The 15631-nt window shown below is 40.0% G+C and overlaps 1 protein-coding gene across 6 annotated transcripts in view; it reads right to left on the bottom strand.

Moving 5' to 3' along the window:
• Positions 1-197: 197 nt before the first annotated feature.
• The window catches only part of smad1 (SMAD family member 1), a 30034-nt gene continuing 14600 nt past the window's right edge, over positions 198-15631 (bottom strand). For all 6 annotated transcript variants that reach the window (XM_071504449.1, XM_071504448.1, XM_071504446.1 and 3 more), the window contains 6 exons: positions 8313-8889; positions 5598-5861; positions 5370-5486; positions 3133-3354; positions 2604-2860; positions 198-1833 (listed from right to left, as the gene is read on the bottom strand). In XM_071504449.1, the coding sequence (XP_071360550.1) occupies positions 1690-1833; positions 2604-2860; positions 3133-3354; positions 5370-5486; positions 5598-5861; positions 8313-8712 (1404 nt within the window). In that variant the 5' untranslated portion in view covers positions 8713-8889 and the 3' untranslated portion in view covers positions 198-1689. The remainder of the gene's footprint in view (positions 1834-2603; positions 2861-3132; positions 3355-5369; positions 5487-5597; positions 5862-8312; positions 8890-15631) is intronic.

Raw genomic sequence — 15631 nt, 5'->3', positions numbered from 1 at the left:
CACACACACACACACACACACAGAGTGGTTGATGTTTTTGAAACTCCCTGACAATACCATGATACATATTTTCTTAGCATGGGTGGCCTTTAATTAAACAGGGAGACAAAGACACACAAGCACAAACGCACACACACACACACACACACACACAAACACATGCCCTGACACAGTGTTCATAAAAGAGACAGACATGCTGCAAGTAATGAAACAAATTTATTGAATCTTCCAGTAGAGACTTGATATTCATGGAATAAAACTGCTTTTCTGGGAGCTTTACTGAGCAGGAGAGAAAAAACAAAAACAAAAGTGCAGACAAAAAAACCAAAAAAAAAAAAAAAAAAAACCAAAAAAAAAAACAGGAAACATGTTCAAAAATACAAAAAGAATGTAAAGAGTATAACAGTTTAATAGCAAAGAACTGCTCAAAGCATAAAAGAATTGAATGACATAATCTGCATTTTATTAAAAAAAAAATCATCTTGGGACATCAGGAACTGATACCCTTTTCTCAGTCAACAATTAAAATTTGAATGCTCAACATTTTCCCATAACAGTCATTTAACAAGTTTTGCTCAGTCAACGTAATAAGAGAAAGAAGCACAGTCACTGAAATATTTATGTCCTCAACGTGACTCTGTATTTGACACATTTGATTTTGCTGCAGAGTATACAGCAAAGGACAAACTAAACTGCACTTGTATTTGCCTCTGCTGCATGTGGTGTTTAGCTACCAGTCTTAAATGTGTAGCACTACATTAACCAAACTATGCTTCGCAAAACCAGACTGCACAGCACATATTCTAATAGTGAATATATCTAAACACTATTCTTTTTTTCTTAAAATTCATTTGAAACACGAGTGTAACACAAGATGAGCAACATTTAAACATTAGTCTTTTATGTCTGAAATGCCCTTTTAGTGCCATGCCCCACACTAAACCCCACCCTAAACTCTCAAACTCCCCTTAATTTGCCCTCCTATTATTTTTCATGATTTGTGATATGGGATTTTATAATAACTTTGCGCCGCCTTAATTTATTAACCTAAAAAAGAACACTTAGAGGAAACAGCATACTAGTTTAAGTGTCTGGAGATAATTAAAATTTTCAGTCGTACTGGTCATCCTCCAAGTCCTTGCTAACTTTGTACATGTCGTAAGTACATTTCATGCCAACCTCATTGCACTCAGACAGAAAACAGCTGCCAACTGCAATTTCGGTGACCTGGAATGTCCCATAGTTCTTTTAACTACACACGTATATCTTGATTTTTGAGGGAATATTTAGACGCAAACTAGTTATGAGTCAGAATAATAGAACAATGAAAAAGAGACGTTGTGGGAGCAAGATCAGGGAGGATACTTGCATCATGATGAGTGTGATGGTCTAATTATTACAGTTGGTCACAAAGATCAAGTATCTTCCAGTTGCATCATGCTCACTTTACTTACTCCTCTCCCAGTCTGTAAATGTGCCCAATTCAGACGTCCTTCAAGTAGAGAACAAACCAACCTATTTAACAACCCAACCAACCCTAGAGATCCCAGATTAGTGTGTGTTTTAGTCTAAACTTCTATCAGTTATTGACTGAACCACAAACCAGTCTGGGACCAGTTAGCCCCTATTCTTGCTACGTAGACCAAAATGCTGGGGTATGGACAGCCACAGGGCTGAGGACATTGAAGCCTAGGAGACGGAGGATATAGGGTTGTGGGGGGAGCCCATCTGGGTTAGCACCTTATCCAACCACTGCAGGGGACCATGCAGATGAATCTCAATCCAGCAGGGTGTGCTGGTCACATCCTGGCGGTGATACTCTGCTCCCCATCCCTGGAACATATGAAGAAACAAATGCTTTAGGATGTGGATGGGGACACAGCTGTTCTACTTTCTCCTCATTTTTTAAAATTTATTTACTTCACATTATTTGGACTGTCTAGCATGAATGGAAAACACAAAGAGGACCAGATTGTTTTAAATTGATTTTCCCCTGGTCAATAAGATAATAAATAAACCAGACTCCTGCACAGCAGTATAATTAAGTTGGGGGCTGGTTACTCACAAAGAATAAGAAAAAAAGATCATTTGATCAAGTCAAGCTGCACAAACAAAAAAAATTGAGTCTAATGAAGCTAAGGTGAAACACATTGCTCGCCCTTCTATTCTTCCACTTGAAAACAAAAATGTTTAAATAAACACTAACAAGTTTTGACTTGGTCCAGCTCTGAGAGTTTAATGTCTCCAAACATCCAAAAGTCATAGAATGCTTTGCTTTCAGAATATACTATAGTACACTGGAGTGAACAGTATATCCTGATATTTTTTGATTAGTAAAGTTGACAAAATGCAACCAATAATAGAAAGTTAAGAGAAAAATGTGGAGAAAACAAATGAGCTGCTGACTGCATCATGCACCAAACTTAAATGAATGACATTTAACAACAGACAAGTTATTGCTTTGATTTATCTATTAATATGAACTTATTTGCAAAAATCAACTGATAGTCAGCTGAAACACAGTATTGTATTCTATGTTCAGTATTAGCCTAAGAAAAATATATGCTATTCTTGTTTTTTTCGTCTCAGTCTGACCACCTTACCTTAACGAAGCTCATGCGAATGGTACACATCTTGGTGAGCTCATAAACAGCCTCAAAGCCATGGTTGACGGACTGCGCCAGCAGCTCAGCAAACTCCTGGTTATTGAAAATCTTGAGGCTGCAGCCGCTGGGAATCTTACACACCGTTGTGGGATGGAAGCCATGGTGGTAGTTACAGTTACGACTCTGGACGAAGATACTGCTGTCACTCAGACATTCTGCGTACACCTCCCCACCAACGTAATACAGATGGACACCTGTGAGGAAGCAAGAGAGGATGGAGTGTTGGTCACCCAAAGAAGCAGAGCTGTTGGGTCATTTGCAAAACAAAAACAAAAAAAAAAAAAAAAAAGACTGCAAAACATCATTGTGGTCGATTTAAAATCAATACACTACAATGTTCACTCAATTTGTTGTTATTGCTCAGTTCTTCTCTTGATCCCAATCTCTATTGACAAAATGAATTGATTTAGTCTCATCTGCTAACAGACAGTGCATCGTAGTCATTGATGAGTTTTGCATACTGTACCTTTGCCAATGTGCCGCCGGGTGTTTTCAATGGTGGAGTTGCGGTTGACGTTGGAGAGCAAGCCGAGGCAGAATCTGTTGCGGTTGTTGGAGGGATCTGTGAAGCCATCGACAAGCACACTGGTAGAGGAAGCCTGGAACGCCTCTCCGACACGATTGTTGAGCTCGTAGTAAACAATAGAGCACCAGTGCTTGGGTTCCTCATAGGCCACAGGCTGCACATCTGCGCAGGAAACACATTAGCAGGTCACAAGAGTGAGCTGAGTACAACATTGATGCAGAGACAGAAGCAGACACATTTAATGTACATTTAAGTCTCATTTGTGCAGACTCCTGTGCAGACAATCTGCCAAAATCCACTGATGCCAACGGAGGCTCAGTTGTAAATCCTACTCACTGGTGCAATTATTTTTTCCAAATTGTCCCTTGCAGCCCATAACAATAACTTGAATGAACATATAGGACCCACTGGCTACATTTGTGTACATTTACGCTGACCAAAATCAATGAAGATGCATCCTAAAGCATGCAGACTGTCTGTGGACTGTGTGCCAGCCTTTATTGAGCAGGCTAACAGTCAATAGAACGGGTCTGGCCATGCTCTCTGTGCCTGCTATCTCAGGGTGAGCCAGTGCCAGCTGGCCTCACTCTCTCTGAGAGAGAGGAATAAATCGTGTTTATCTAAGCACATACTTCTCCTAAACTTCCTCTGCAGCGTGGTACTGGCTAGCAGGTGTGTTTTGTCTGTCTTCTTCCCAGAGCTGGCCCACAATAGAGACTTGCTCCCCTGTACAGGATGCAGCTTGTGGAAAAGAACTTAAAAACTCCCCATACTCCCACTTCCAGCAAACATTTCAACAGCTCTTCCCGCTACTGCTGTCACCATGTGTGTGGGCAGAAACTCTGGGCCTTGAGTGCATTAAGATAAAAATGTACAAATATTTTACGGGTCAGGTGTGGAAAACAAAAGTTCAGACAGAAGTCCAGCTGTTTTGCTATTTCTGAAGTGACATGAAAATAATTTAACTGAAAACACTTAGTAATTAGTTAGTAATTTGCATACAAAATTAAACATTTTAAGGTTTACTATAATTTGGGTATTATTTCCTTTGCGTCCATTGTTTTTTTTCAATCTGTTCTTATAACATCATGCTGACCGGAGAAATTGCAGAGATCTGGTAACAGGGTGACAATGCACCCCAAGGACCAATGAGGCAAGAGACATGAGCCAGTGGGAAAATCAGACAGTTTGTAAACAGGCCAACAATTAAGGTCGAGGTTGAGGTTGCAAGATGATTAAAAAAAGTAAAACCAAAAGTGAGGGCATTTGACATATTGCCAATAACTCCTCATTGCATAGAAAAATTGTGTGTACAAAGTATGGCAAGTATGGTAGGTCTGTAAACTGTGACGGATGTTTACATTAGACAGTTTGAGTAACATCTTAACATTTGTCTTAGGGCTTGGCTAACGTTTGTTTGAAACCTGTCTGATCACCTGACTCCTCATGTGTCTTCATCCACCAGATTTCTTTTTAGAAATGGCACGATGTTCCCAGATTTCAGCAATTAACTAAGTACATTCTAATGATTATCGATAGAAATTATCAGCAACACTACAAAAACGATGGAATTTTCCTTTATATCAAATGACTCTGTAGACCATGTCCATTGTATGGTGTATTACGAATTCATGAATGCAGTGTTCAGATGTGTCTGTCCAACACGATAAAGGTAAAACCACAAAGTTGCGATAGCAGCAATTATTGCACTGCATTGAGGATCTGAAAGTTGGAGGTAATTAGTGAATCTTATTATTAACGAGTTTCAAGTCATTACCACCAGCAGAGATGACGTAAGCCCCGGCTTTTATAGGGCTCATAAAAGTGCTCAGAGGGCTGTCTTAATTTGCTTTGAGCTTCCCCTGGGTTCGCACCCACAGACGAAGCCTCACTGTAAACTAGCAGATCCTTTTCCACACACTGTTCAGGTTTTATATGACAGGATATGGCATAACAATCCCACTGAGGTCTTTCTCTTTTTTTGTATTTGGTGTTTGACCACAAGAAAAAAAATATCTTTAAAAATAACCAGGCTTCCCAGAAATCTTTGCACCTGCAGATCAAGGAGAGCAGGTGCAGACAGTTTTATGTGGATGATATCACTGAACACAAGGACGCATGTGTGTGTGTCTGTGTGTGCATGTATGCAAGAGAGAGATAGTAACTGCCATGGTTACCTGCCCGATTGTTACTCTCTAGAGGCAAAGGTGGAGCCATGAGGTTGGTGTCCATTGGCTGGGGGCAATCCTGAGTCATTTGCTCCTCTGGGGGCATGTAGGCAGGAGGGGGAGTCTCTGCATCAATTAGGGGGCAGAACAAAGAGAAGTGATCATGATTGTGATTGTTAATGTTCAGTACAGAGGAAAAGGTCGACAAGTGGAAGATAATTTACTGTTGGGTCTCACCTGGCATTTGGAATGGACTGCCGGGGTCGGAGCTGGATGGTGAATGAGGGAAGGTGGCGCTGCTGCCACTTCCTGGCGAGTTTGGGTAGCTGTTTCCCGGCGAATGTGGGAAAGGCATTGTGTTGGCCTGAGCAAAGGACTCTGGGAAGGTGGCATTTTGGGGCATGTGCGGCTCGTTCTGTTGTAGAGGATTGCGGAAGCGAGGCAGCATTGTATGCTTGGCGTTGAACTCGCTGTTCCTTGGTACCAACACAGGCGGCAGCACTGAGGGAGAAACACATAAAAGTGGTTAAAACAGGATACTTTGATCCATTGGCAATATCGTGGCCAATCCTGTATGATTTCCAGTGTTTCATCATTTTAAAATGTATCTACTAATGAGCAAACATTCAATGCATATTAAAGACAGAATATGATCCTAGTTTCTAAATTTAGTTTCTTAGTTTTTACATTTTCTATATGAATGTAATTTCATTTGCTTTAATTTCTTATTACTTGTGGATTTTATTGTATTTTGTTTCTTACCTACCTCCTCTCATTGTTCTGTGATTTATGTGACTTGGCTGCTGTGACACTGAATTTGCCCACTGGGTTTAATGAAGAACTTAATCTATCTATATTTATCTAATAACTAATTAACTAATTGTTTCAGCACTGCAGACATTGTGTACACATATGCAAAATCTATACATACAAATTCAGTAAGAATTGACTTATTTGAATCCAAGATATGAAATGAATCTCTTTCTGGCACTTTTCATGATCGAACATACTGAGCGCAGATGTCCCCACATTTTTTGAAATGTCAGCTTTCAGCCAGTTGGTCTTAGCCAGCAGGATTTGGCCCAGACTCTCAGGTTTCTGCTCAGAAAAGACATTTTGATGTGAGCCATTCTTGAGGAATTCATCACTTAGGGTAAATATCCTTGCTGATGTGAGGGCTATTCAGGTGCAGTACATACAAACCATAGAGATACGCTCCACTTGTGCCTATAAATACTTGTGCAGATAAATAAAGCTGGTGCTGAAATTTTAGACGGGGCCCACGCTGCTGTCAGTGTTCCTGCAGGTAGACCATGTATGCTGCAGTGGGATCTCTGGGCCATCAATGTAGCAGTTTATTTCAAAGGTTATATGTTGAGCAGTCAGACAGCTGTGGTGCTTGGTAGAATAGTGAGGGGAGATTGACAGGAAGTGTGTGTAGGCGGGTGGTGTTAGGGGAGAAGGGGAGAGAAGGGGGGGTGTGGACAGACAGGTGCTCTTGGGCTGAATCACCTTAGCCCCTCACCCCCCGCCCCCCGTCTTCCACCCGCTGCTAAAACAAAAAGTGTGCAAGGCAGGCAACAACTCTTTCCTCCCATTGTGTGACCGACTTCCTGTTCCAGCCATCCTCAGAGAAACTGTGCGTGCAGTCAAGGGTGTGTTTGTATCCTCGTTTTGGTAACGCGTGCGAGTAGTGTGTGCGCCTGTGTGTGTCTACATGTGTGCATAAATGTTGAAAAAAAAGAAAAAAGAAAAAAAGAAGGGCCTGCAGTACAGACCATGCCCAAAACAAAGCCCTCATTCTCCCCCGGATGGAATTTCCTGCTCCTCACACACATGAACGAACACACACACACACACACACACACACACACACACACACACACACACACTTGGCCTTTTACACACTAAGCACCATGCACACAGCTGTTTCTATCTTGTCAGCTGACCCTCAGTTTCTGTTCTGTAAGAGGCCAAATAGTGTTTGATTTGTCTTGTTTCTCCACTACCTTTGCAGTCAAGGCCCAAGGCTCAGTGACCTGCCCGAGGAAATTACGCTACCTTTGTTAGTACCATTTTCTAAATCTATTCTTGAGGGCTTTTTTTCCAACTTAAATTGTCTCTATTTCTTTTATCATACAATAATATTTGTTTTACCTTTTCATTAGAATATTGGATATATATTGGATTCTAATTTGTTATCCTTTATTTGCTGCCTTCTGTAGGGCACTTTGTAACTTGGGTTTTGGAAGGTTCTATGCAAAATAAAGATTATTACTATACACAGTAAAGCAAAATTTATTCACAATGGATTTAATATCCTCTCCTAATGTATTGAAATTTCTTATTTCAATCTTGTTAATAAAAGCGGTTCAGTGGTTTTGCTTGTCATTTGAAACGAGATGCAGGAGAAAAATAAAATAATTGAATGTCTGCAGAAGTCATTACAGTAAAGAAAAAGATTTCTACATACTCAAAAAGCTAATCAAAAAGTTCCTGAAATTAAGTATATTACTAAAAGTAAGTTACTAAAAGGAAAAACATACTGGCTGGCATCAGACCAGGGACACTGCGATCACAGTATTTGGTATGCCACTTAACCATCAGGTCACTGTGTCTCTAAAATTCAATTTTGACAGAATTTTCTAAATTTATTTCTACAGAGTTTATTTTTCCACCTTTTATGCATCCTTTCACTCCTGCAACTCTCTGCGTCTCCACCAAAACTGAATCTGATACCTCAATTCAAGGCATCTGCTGCTTCCCCTCATTTAAAATCCGATAACCCAAAGTGCAAAACTAATTGGAGTGATTTTTAATGCAGGGTAACATGATGCCACATATTAATTATTATAATACTAACATTACCAAATAATCTGTACTTAATGTGGATCAGTCACGTCATGGTCACTATACGTAGATATCTAGTTATTTCAAAATTGTTAAACTCACCTGGACTGTCCACTCGTTTGTAGTGGTAGGGGTTGATACACACATCCTTCTGTTTGGAGCCAAAGGGGTACTCGCAGCACTCCAGGGCCTTCAGCTCATGGTGGGACTGCAGGTCGGGCCAGCGCCACACCCGACAATAAATGACATGTGGCAGACCTTTCCTGTGGGACACCTGCAGCCGTCCGTCCAGGGAACGGGGGATTGTCACACAGTTACTGGGCTGACCTGGGCAGCTGAGAGCCCTCTCCAGCTCCTCCATGGCACCCTTCTTCTTTTTCAGTTTCTTAACCAATGCATCCACAGCCTTTTCAGCCCATTTCTCTTCCTCGTCTCCCTGCTTCCAACCCAGCAGCCGTTTGACTGCCGGGCTGGTGAAGGAGAAGAGTGAGGTGACATTCATGATGGACAAGCCGCCCTCCTCCCCTCTCCCTTCAGTCCAAAAGGAAGTGTAAGTAGTGATGGGGACAGTCCAGTCTCAGAAGACAAAAGGTTATGTATTATTTCAGTTTTTTGTTTTTTTTGTAAGATAATCCTCAGATTCCTGGATGTCAGATCAGGTCCTCTTGACAGCCACTTACTAGAAGAAAAGGAGAGGTAGCTTAGTATATATGAGTAAACAAACACGATTCTGCAAATAAGCTCAGCTGGCTGTATCCTCTCTCTCACAAAGTTCTTGCAACTAAGGTGAACATTGACCTCTTCTCCTTATACTTCACTAGTGCTGATGTCTCACCAGAAAAACCTTTGATGAGGTGATGATGTCAGCTATAGCTGTTACAGCCATGTCAGTCATGGCTTCTGGGAAACTGGCAGAAGAGTCACAACAGACACCCTCCTGTGAACATCAGTACCAACCAGACATTCTGCAGATAGCTTCCTGTCCGTATGGCTTGTCACATTACCACCACTCACTTAAATCATTTTCAGCAAATGACTTCACTTACTGTATGCAGCCTACACAACCTATACAAGTTTGGCCTGGAGGTTTAATACTCGATTCACTCTTCTGAGGGTTAAATCTGTCGCCCTGTCTATTTCTTTATCATCTGGCAGTTAAAATCTATCAGCAGCTCAAAACTTCAACATTTCTATTTCCATTACAAAGTTAATATGCTGTTTATTTTCTCAATTAATTGTTTGGCCCATTAATGTAATTCAAATTTCTGTCAATCAACTAATCTAATCTCTTACTCGTTCAATTGTTTCAGATAATCAAATAATCAATTCAAATAATTTGTTTAAGACCATTTAAGAAATTTGTAAAACAATACCATTCCATTTACAAGTGATCTGATATCAAAATAACAATCAATCAATCAATCAATCAATCAATCAATCAATCAACCAATCTCATGTCAAAAGATACATCAGTCAATCAAGTAATTGTTTTAACACTGGTGCAAACACCTGATTTAGTTCAGGAGTTATGAATGAGCAACTTTTTTCTTCTTGTTTTTTGATGCTGTTCAATTTGGTCAACACCTCAAAATATACAGAGGATTACCACAATAACATGAACAATCGAATACAAAAACTACAAAATCACACCTTTCACTTATTTGTTCAATCAAAATGTTCAACTAATGATTATTTTCATTATCAGTCAGTCTGCTGATTATTTGTCGATTAATCATTTTGTCTACAAAATATCACAAATTCATGTCAAAAGTCAGCCACAATTTTCAAAAGCCAAACCTGACGTTTTCAAATTGATTATTTGTGCAACCAGTCAAAAACCAAAATATCCATCATGTAAGACAAAGAAAATATTTACATCTGAGAGGCTGGACACAGTTCATTTTTAGTATTTCCGCTTAATTATGAAAATTGTGACTAATTAATTATTAGATGCGTGACATATAAAGTAACATATAAAACTCAATATACAGTGACTGAGCAAAGAATTCAATTCATTGCTTTCTTATGGGTTTACTTGATATGACTGCCAACTGCAAGTCAAAGTATATGAGCCATATGAAAAGGTTTTTCAAATTTCAGAGGAAAGAGACTTTCAATGAGCAGCCTGCTGAGGCAAATGTTCTCTAAAGCTTTAACACCACCAACCAACAAACACTCGTATTGGGCAGGAATCTGGAAATGTGTGGGACAATAAAAAGGAAGTGCATGTGGACCCCAGGATAAATGTGCCCATTCACTTGGGTCCCACAGGAGCAATTCAGTAGCCAGGAGGTGCACACATTCTAGCTTTTAAAAGGGAAAACAAGATCGCATTGAGCTCTTCCAGTTCAACCTTCTTTTCAAGTTTTTCTGAATGCAATTAGGGTGATAAAACATAGTTATGGGTGAGGTTTGGCTGCACATAAATGTTCAGATGCAATCCCAGAATTGAATAAACAGCTTGTCAGAAATCCTCCACCTTTTATCCATACTGACTCATGGGTGAGGATGCATCACTCTCTGACAGTAAAGCCAGCAGTATATTGGATTTCCTACGAGCAGGAACAAATACATCATTAAGACCGCTCTGTAGTTATTCTTGGCCCTTCAGATTATGGGATGAATAGCGATTTCTATCTTTGTCAGCTACTGCATGTGTAGGCTACATCATACTGACAAACGGGAAAGGGAATTTGATGAGAACAGGTGCACGCGCGCGTCTCTGTGTGTGTCGTGAAGGCTCTGGACCCTTACTATTGCCAACCACGCTGACTGAAAAACTGCAAGTTGCAACAACAAAAGTGACAATGAATGACTAACATATGAGGGAGGGACATACAGGTGGGCGAGGGTGTGTCTGTGTCTGTGTTTGTGAGTGAGTGTATGAGATTACTGTGTCTCAAGACCCCACTATGATATCACACCCTGCTAGCATCATAAGAGTACTATTCTCTACATCAGAGAGACAGGAAACAGGCTGCGTAGTTATGTCTTCATATCTGTCATCTCCAGCACAGCAGAGACATCACTTCCTCCTGCTGAGAACAGCAGGTTTTTCCACAGATGTTGGGTGGGAGAGAAAATGGTTTCCTTAACTGGCCAACTCTGACCTCTCTTTTTGTTTATAGTAATGGGGGAGAATGGGTCAGAAATGTCATAGGTGTTTAGGCATTAAAGCAGCTGGATTTCTGTGACGTTGCCTCAAACTTCATATACCAACTATTACCTTTATTGGGGATGGGCATTGATACAAAAAGTAGCACTGCAGTTAATGACTTAGATCAGTAATTAATCTTCTAGTTATTTTCTTGATGAAACAAACAACAGTTTTGTCTTCAAAATGTCAGAAAGCAGAGACCAATTTCCGTCACAACTTCTCAGGGCCTCTAAACGGTGGAGACCTACACTACATTGAATGGCGATTTCATAGAGAAAAGAGACAGATGTAAATAAATAAAATAAAATACACAGAAATAGACAAAGGACAAAAGGGTTTCCCTACAACATGTTCGTTTTTTAAAATGAACAGACAAAACATACTAGACAACACCTTTTATCATGTACCAAAAGCAGCATAAATGTTTCAAATTCAAATCAGGAAACATCTGACCAAAGACAAAGTAAAGCTGACCAGGCTTTTGATGCTTACTTTTGGTACCATACATTCTTTGGTCCTTGAAGCAATGATACATTTCTGTTGGTCCCAAACAGTTCTACCCATTATTGGTACTGGCTGGCTACTGTTATAATTTCATCAATTCATTTGATTTCAAAGTGAGTATTACTGGAAAATCTCTACAATCTGATGCAGCACTATACAGTGGCCTTGCCAGTGTCTATTGCAAAACTGACACAGCACATACTCACGCAAAGCAAAACACAGAATTCAGAGCTGCTCATGGAGCATGACAATAAAACATATAGTTCAAAAAGGCTAAAACAGCAACATTACGTTTGTACCAGGGTCACCACCCAGACACAGAGAGAGTTGTTTTGATCCACTTCCAGCCACAGAGTTGCTTTGATGGCCTCTCAGTGACAGCTAGCACTATCAGCACAAGTTGAGGACTAGCAGCACAAAGACGAGCTTTAATCCATTTCAGATGGAAGATTCCAGAAAGTTCTGTACTGTAACATTTGGAGCAGGCTTCACAATCCTCTGCTGTCATTCAGCTGCAGCTGGAGACCATATCTCTTGGATATTTCCAACACTGACAGTAAGTAATATCTGACTGATGGACCGACCACATGCTTATTCAAAGGGTCTGATATGTCTTTGTGCTGCTTCTTTGGACAATGCTAGTTTACAGTTGTCTGTAAGGCAGTCAAAATACAAAGGCGCCATTGTGGCTCCCTGTTCCTATACCTATGTTTAGACTAGAATGTTTGCATATTTGCATTCGTTAGCACCAGATTTCCAAATGATTCCCTGAACACAGTTCTGAAGATTGTCTGTAAATACTAATTCTGAATAGAGTAAGTTTATTTCAAATCTAATCAAAACGCAAAACAAAAGCTCTTCAGAGAAAATTCTGGCACACATTTTGTCACCCTGAAAGATCCTCAATCCACCACTTTTCACTCAAAAGTGTGAGCCTCAGTTCAGTAAATGTTGATGCTGATTTGTGTTAGCAGTTAAGAGAAGTTAATCATGCAGGCACCATGCAGATTGAAGAAAAATGCACATTTAAAAGTTATTTCTGTTAAATGAATAAACGGTGTACAGCTGCACTGATCTCATCAATTCTAGTTTCCATTTTTTGTGGCGCTATTTTTTTCTGGACAAAGCTATTTTTCTGATTCTGGCCCAAGAAGATGATGTCCTCATTCTTAATTCCACCTACAAAGCTCTAATTAGCCCCATTGTTTTCCAACTGGAAAAACAACTGTCAAAAATCTGTGAAAGATCCCCTTACAACTTCCCAGAACCAAAGGTGACATCTTCAAATTGCTTATTTTGCCCAGACAAATGTATTTAATTTCATTTATAAACTAGAAAACGCAGCAAATCTTCATCACATGTGAGACACAGAAACCTCTGATTTGGCTGATTAACAAAATGACGAATTGCTCTTGGGCTGCAACTAATGCTTACTTTATTATTTAATAATCTGCTGATTATTTAATTGATTAATCGTTTGGTCAATAAATGGTCAGAAAAGCATAAAAAATGCCAAGTCCGAGGTGACATTTTTGAATGTCTTATTTTGTGTCACCTGAAGTCCAAAACCCAAAGATACTCAGTTATAGTCACACTAGACAAAGACAACCACAAAATCCTCACAAGCGAGGAGCTGGAACTGATAAATTTTTGGCAATTTTGCCAGCTGACAAACCCTCGACATTCCCTACAGCTGAGTACAAGCAACGCTCTCTCACTGTTGTGTTAGCAGTGGCTTGTTATGGCCATCAGTTAGCCCATCTAAGGCTAATGGGAGCACAGAGTGGGATCATGCGACACTGACAGGCGGAGGCTTTGACCCACCTGGTGCGAGCTGTTAGCCACTACACTAGCCCCATGGATCATTTTGCACCGCTCCAGTGTCTGTTAATCAATTTAGGCCTGGGCTGTGTAGGATGAGGAGGCAGTAATGATGCTCTCTGGACCCTCCCTAGGGACGGAGCATTATAAAGAAGCTACATTATTTATCAGCAGGGTCCTGGATGGGGCCTCCATTAGCCCCCCGCTCAATGGAGTCACTGGCTATAAACAGAGGAGTGCAGGAAGAGAGAGAGAGAGGGAGAGAGAGAGAGAAAGGGGGGGGGGTGATGCAGAGAGAGGGAAAGAGAGGAAGAGAGTGACTGCAAAGCCAGAGATCTGAGACAGAGTGAGTGTTTTGGAGAGAGATTGAGAACACTCATCTATCTTGTCTCTTCACTGAGCACTTCTGAATTAAGTGCCTTCAAGAGTCATTACTGAGTAAATAGTGACACTACAAGGATGCAATATATGCTTTTTCACAAATACAAATCATGGCAATGCAGCATGCGGTATGAAGGTATCTGTGATAAAAAAAAAAAAGATTACCAGCTTATAAAATTTTAATAAGGGTTGATCTGAAATTTTGATTCTTGTACCATTATGAGAGTGAATACTGGTGCAGATAAAATAATATTTTTTTCCTTACTTTGATAAATCTAAACAATTAGTTGATTAGTTAGTTTGTTAGTCTATTGACAGAAAATTGCCAACATTTTTCCTAGATTATTTATATTTACACATTTAACAAGTAAAAACTACCAAAAGTCTCTGGTTCCTGCTTCTGAAATCCAAATATGTTCTGTTTTTTTAACACTGGAAAACTGTGATGAACATGTTTCTCTATATTCTGACATTTTATGGATTAAATGACTAATCAGACAATTTATCGACAGAACAAATGACATAGTTGTTAGTCGCAGCCCCAGTGACCATATTTTTCTACGAAACTTTTTATTCATTTACCAAAAAAATCCAACTGTCCTTAATTGTTATATTGGTGTATAAACAAATGCAGCTGTACAAGAATAAACATACCTTATATACTTGAATAAAATTTCCTAAACTAAACCAGGAACTGACCAAAGAATATTCACACAAGTTTGATGCCAATTTTAGCACTTGACAATTTTGATACTCAGTGCTACAACTATAGCCCATTTTTGCATAGGATTCCTTAAATGTTGTTATTAAAGAATTGTGAGTAAAATATTTAATGACCATAATATTAAACAGTTGACATATAATCCTGTCAATGCTCCTTGATGGACATATGTGCAGTGGCAACATATGTTTAGAATTTCTTAAATGCAATTTCTTTCTAATTATTGGCAAACATGTACAGCAGAAACCTAACACCAGCTGATTAGTCAGCTCGTCCTGTTTGAGTAAAGCGCTGAGGTTCATCTGCCAGCCCTAGCAGCCAGAAAATGCAGATTTTTGCCACAGACACTCCAGTCATATACAACTGAGAGCAAAGCTTGAAATAACCACAGTCAGACATGAGGTGTTGCCCTTAGTGACGAGACGTGGCATTGACCTGACAGAGTCCTTAAACTCACCGGGGTCACTTTTCTTCACAAACACCAACACATTCACAGCTCTGGCCTAGTAAAGATTGCACGATAATACAAGTGAGTGAAAACCGGCTATCACATCACTTCACGTGCCAGATAGAAAACACTAGAAAAATTCTGGTCAGTATTATCCAGACCAAGTGGACTGTACTGGGATCAGATTCCTTATGTCCCAGACACACCAGTCCACACATGACTGTAGACATAACTAGCAAACACATGGGGTTTCAAGCAGCTATGTCAACCATGCTTGGCACTCAGTGTTGGGTTAGTGTTGTGTTAGGGTGGACACCTCACCCCGACACATGGCAGGCTATGTTGTCCTGACTATACAGACACACAGGAGAGTTTTGACGTTGTTCACT

This window comes from Trachinotus anak, unplaced genomic scaffold, assembly GCF_046630095.1.
Source record: "Trachinotus anak isolate AG129_WGS33_773 ecotype Australia unplaced genomic scaffold, CSIRO_AGI_Tana_v1 ptg000019l, whole genome shotgun sequence".
NCBI lineage: Eukaryota > Metazoa > Chordata > Actinopteri > Carangiformes > Carangidae > Trachinotus > Trachinotus anak.
This window is presented reverse-complemented; position numbering and strand designations above follow the sequence as displayed.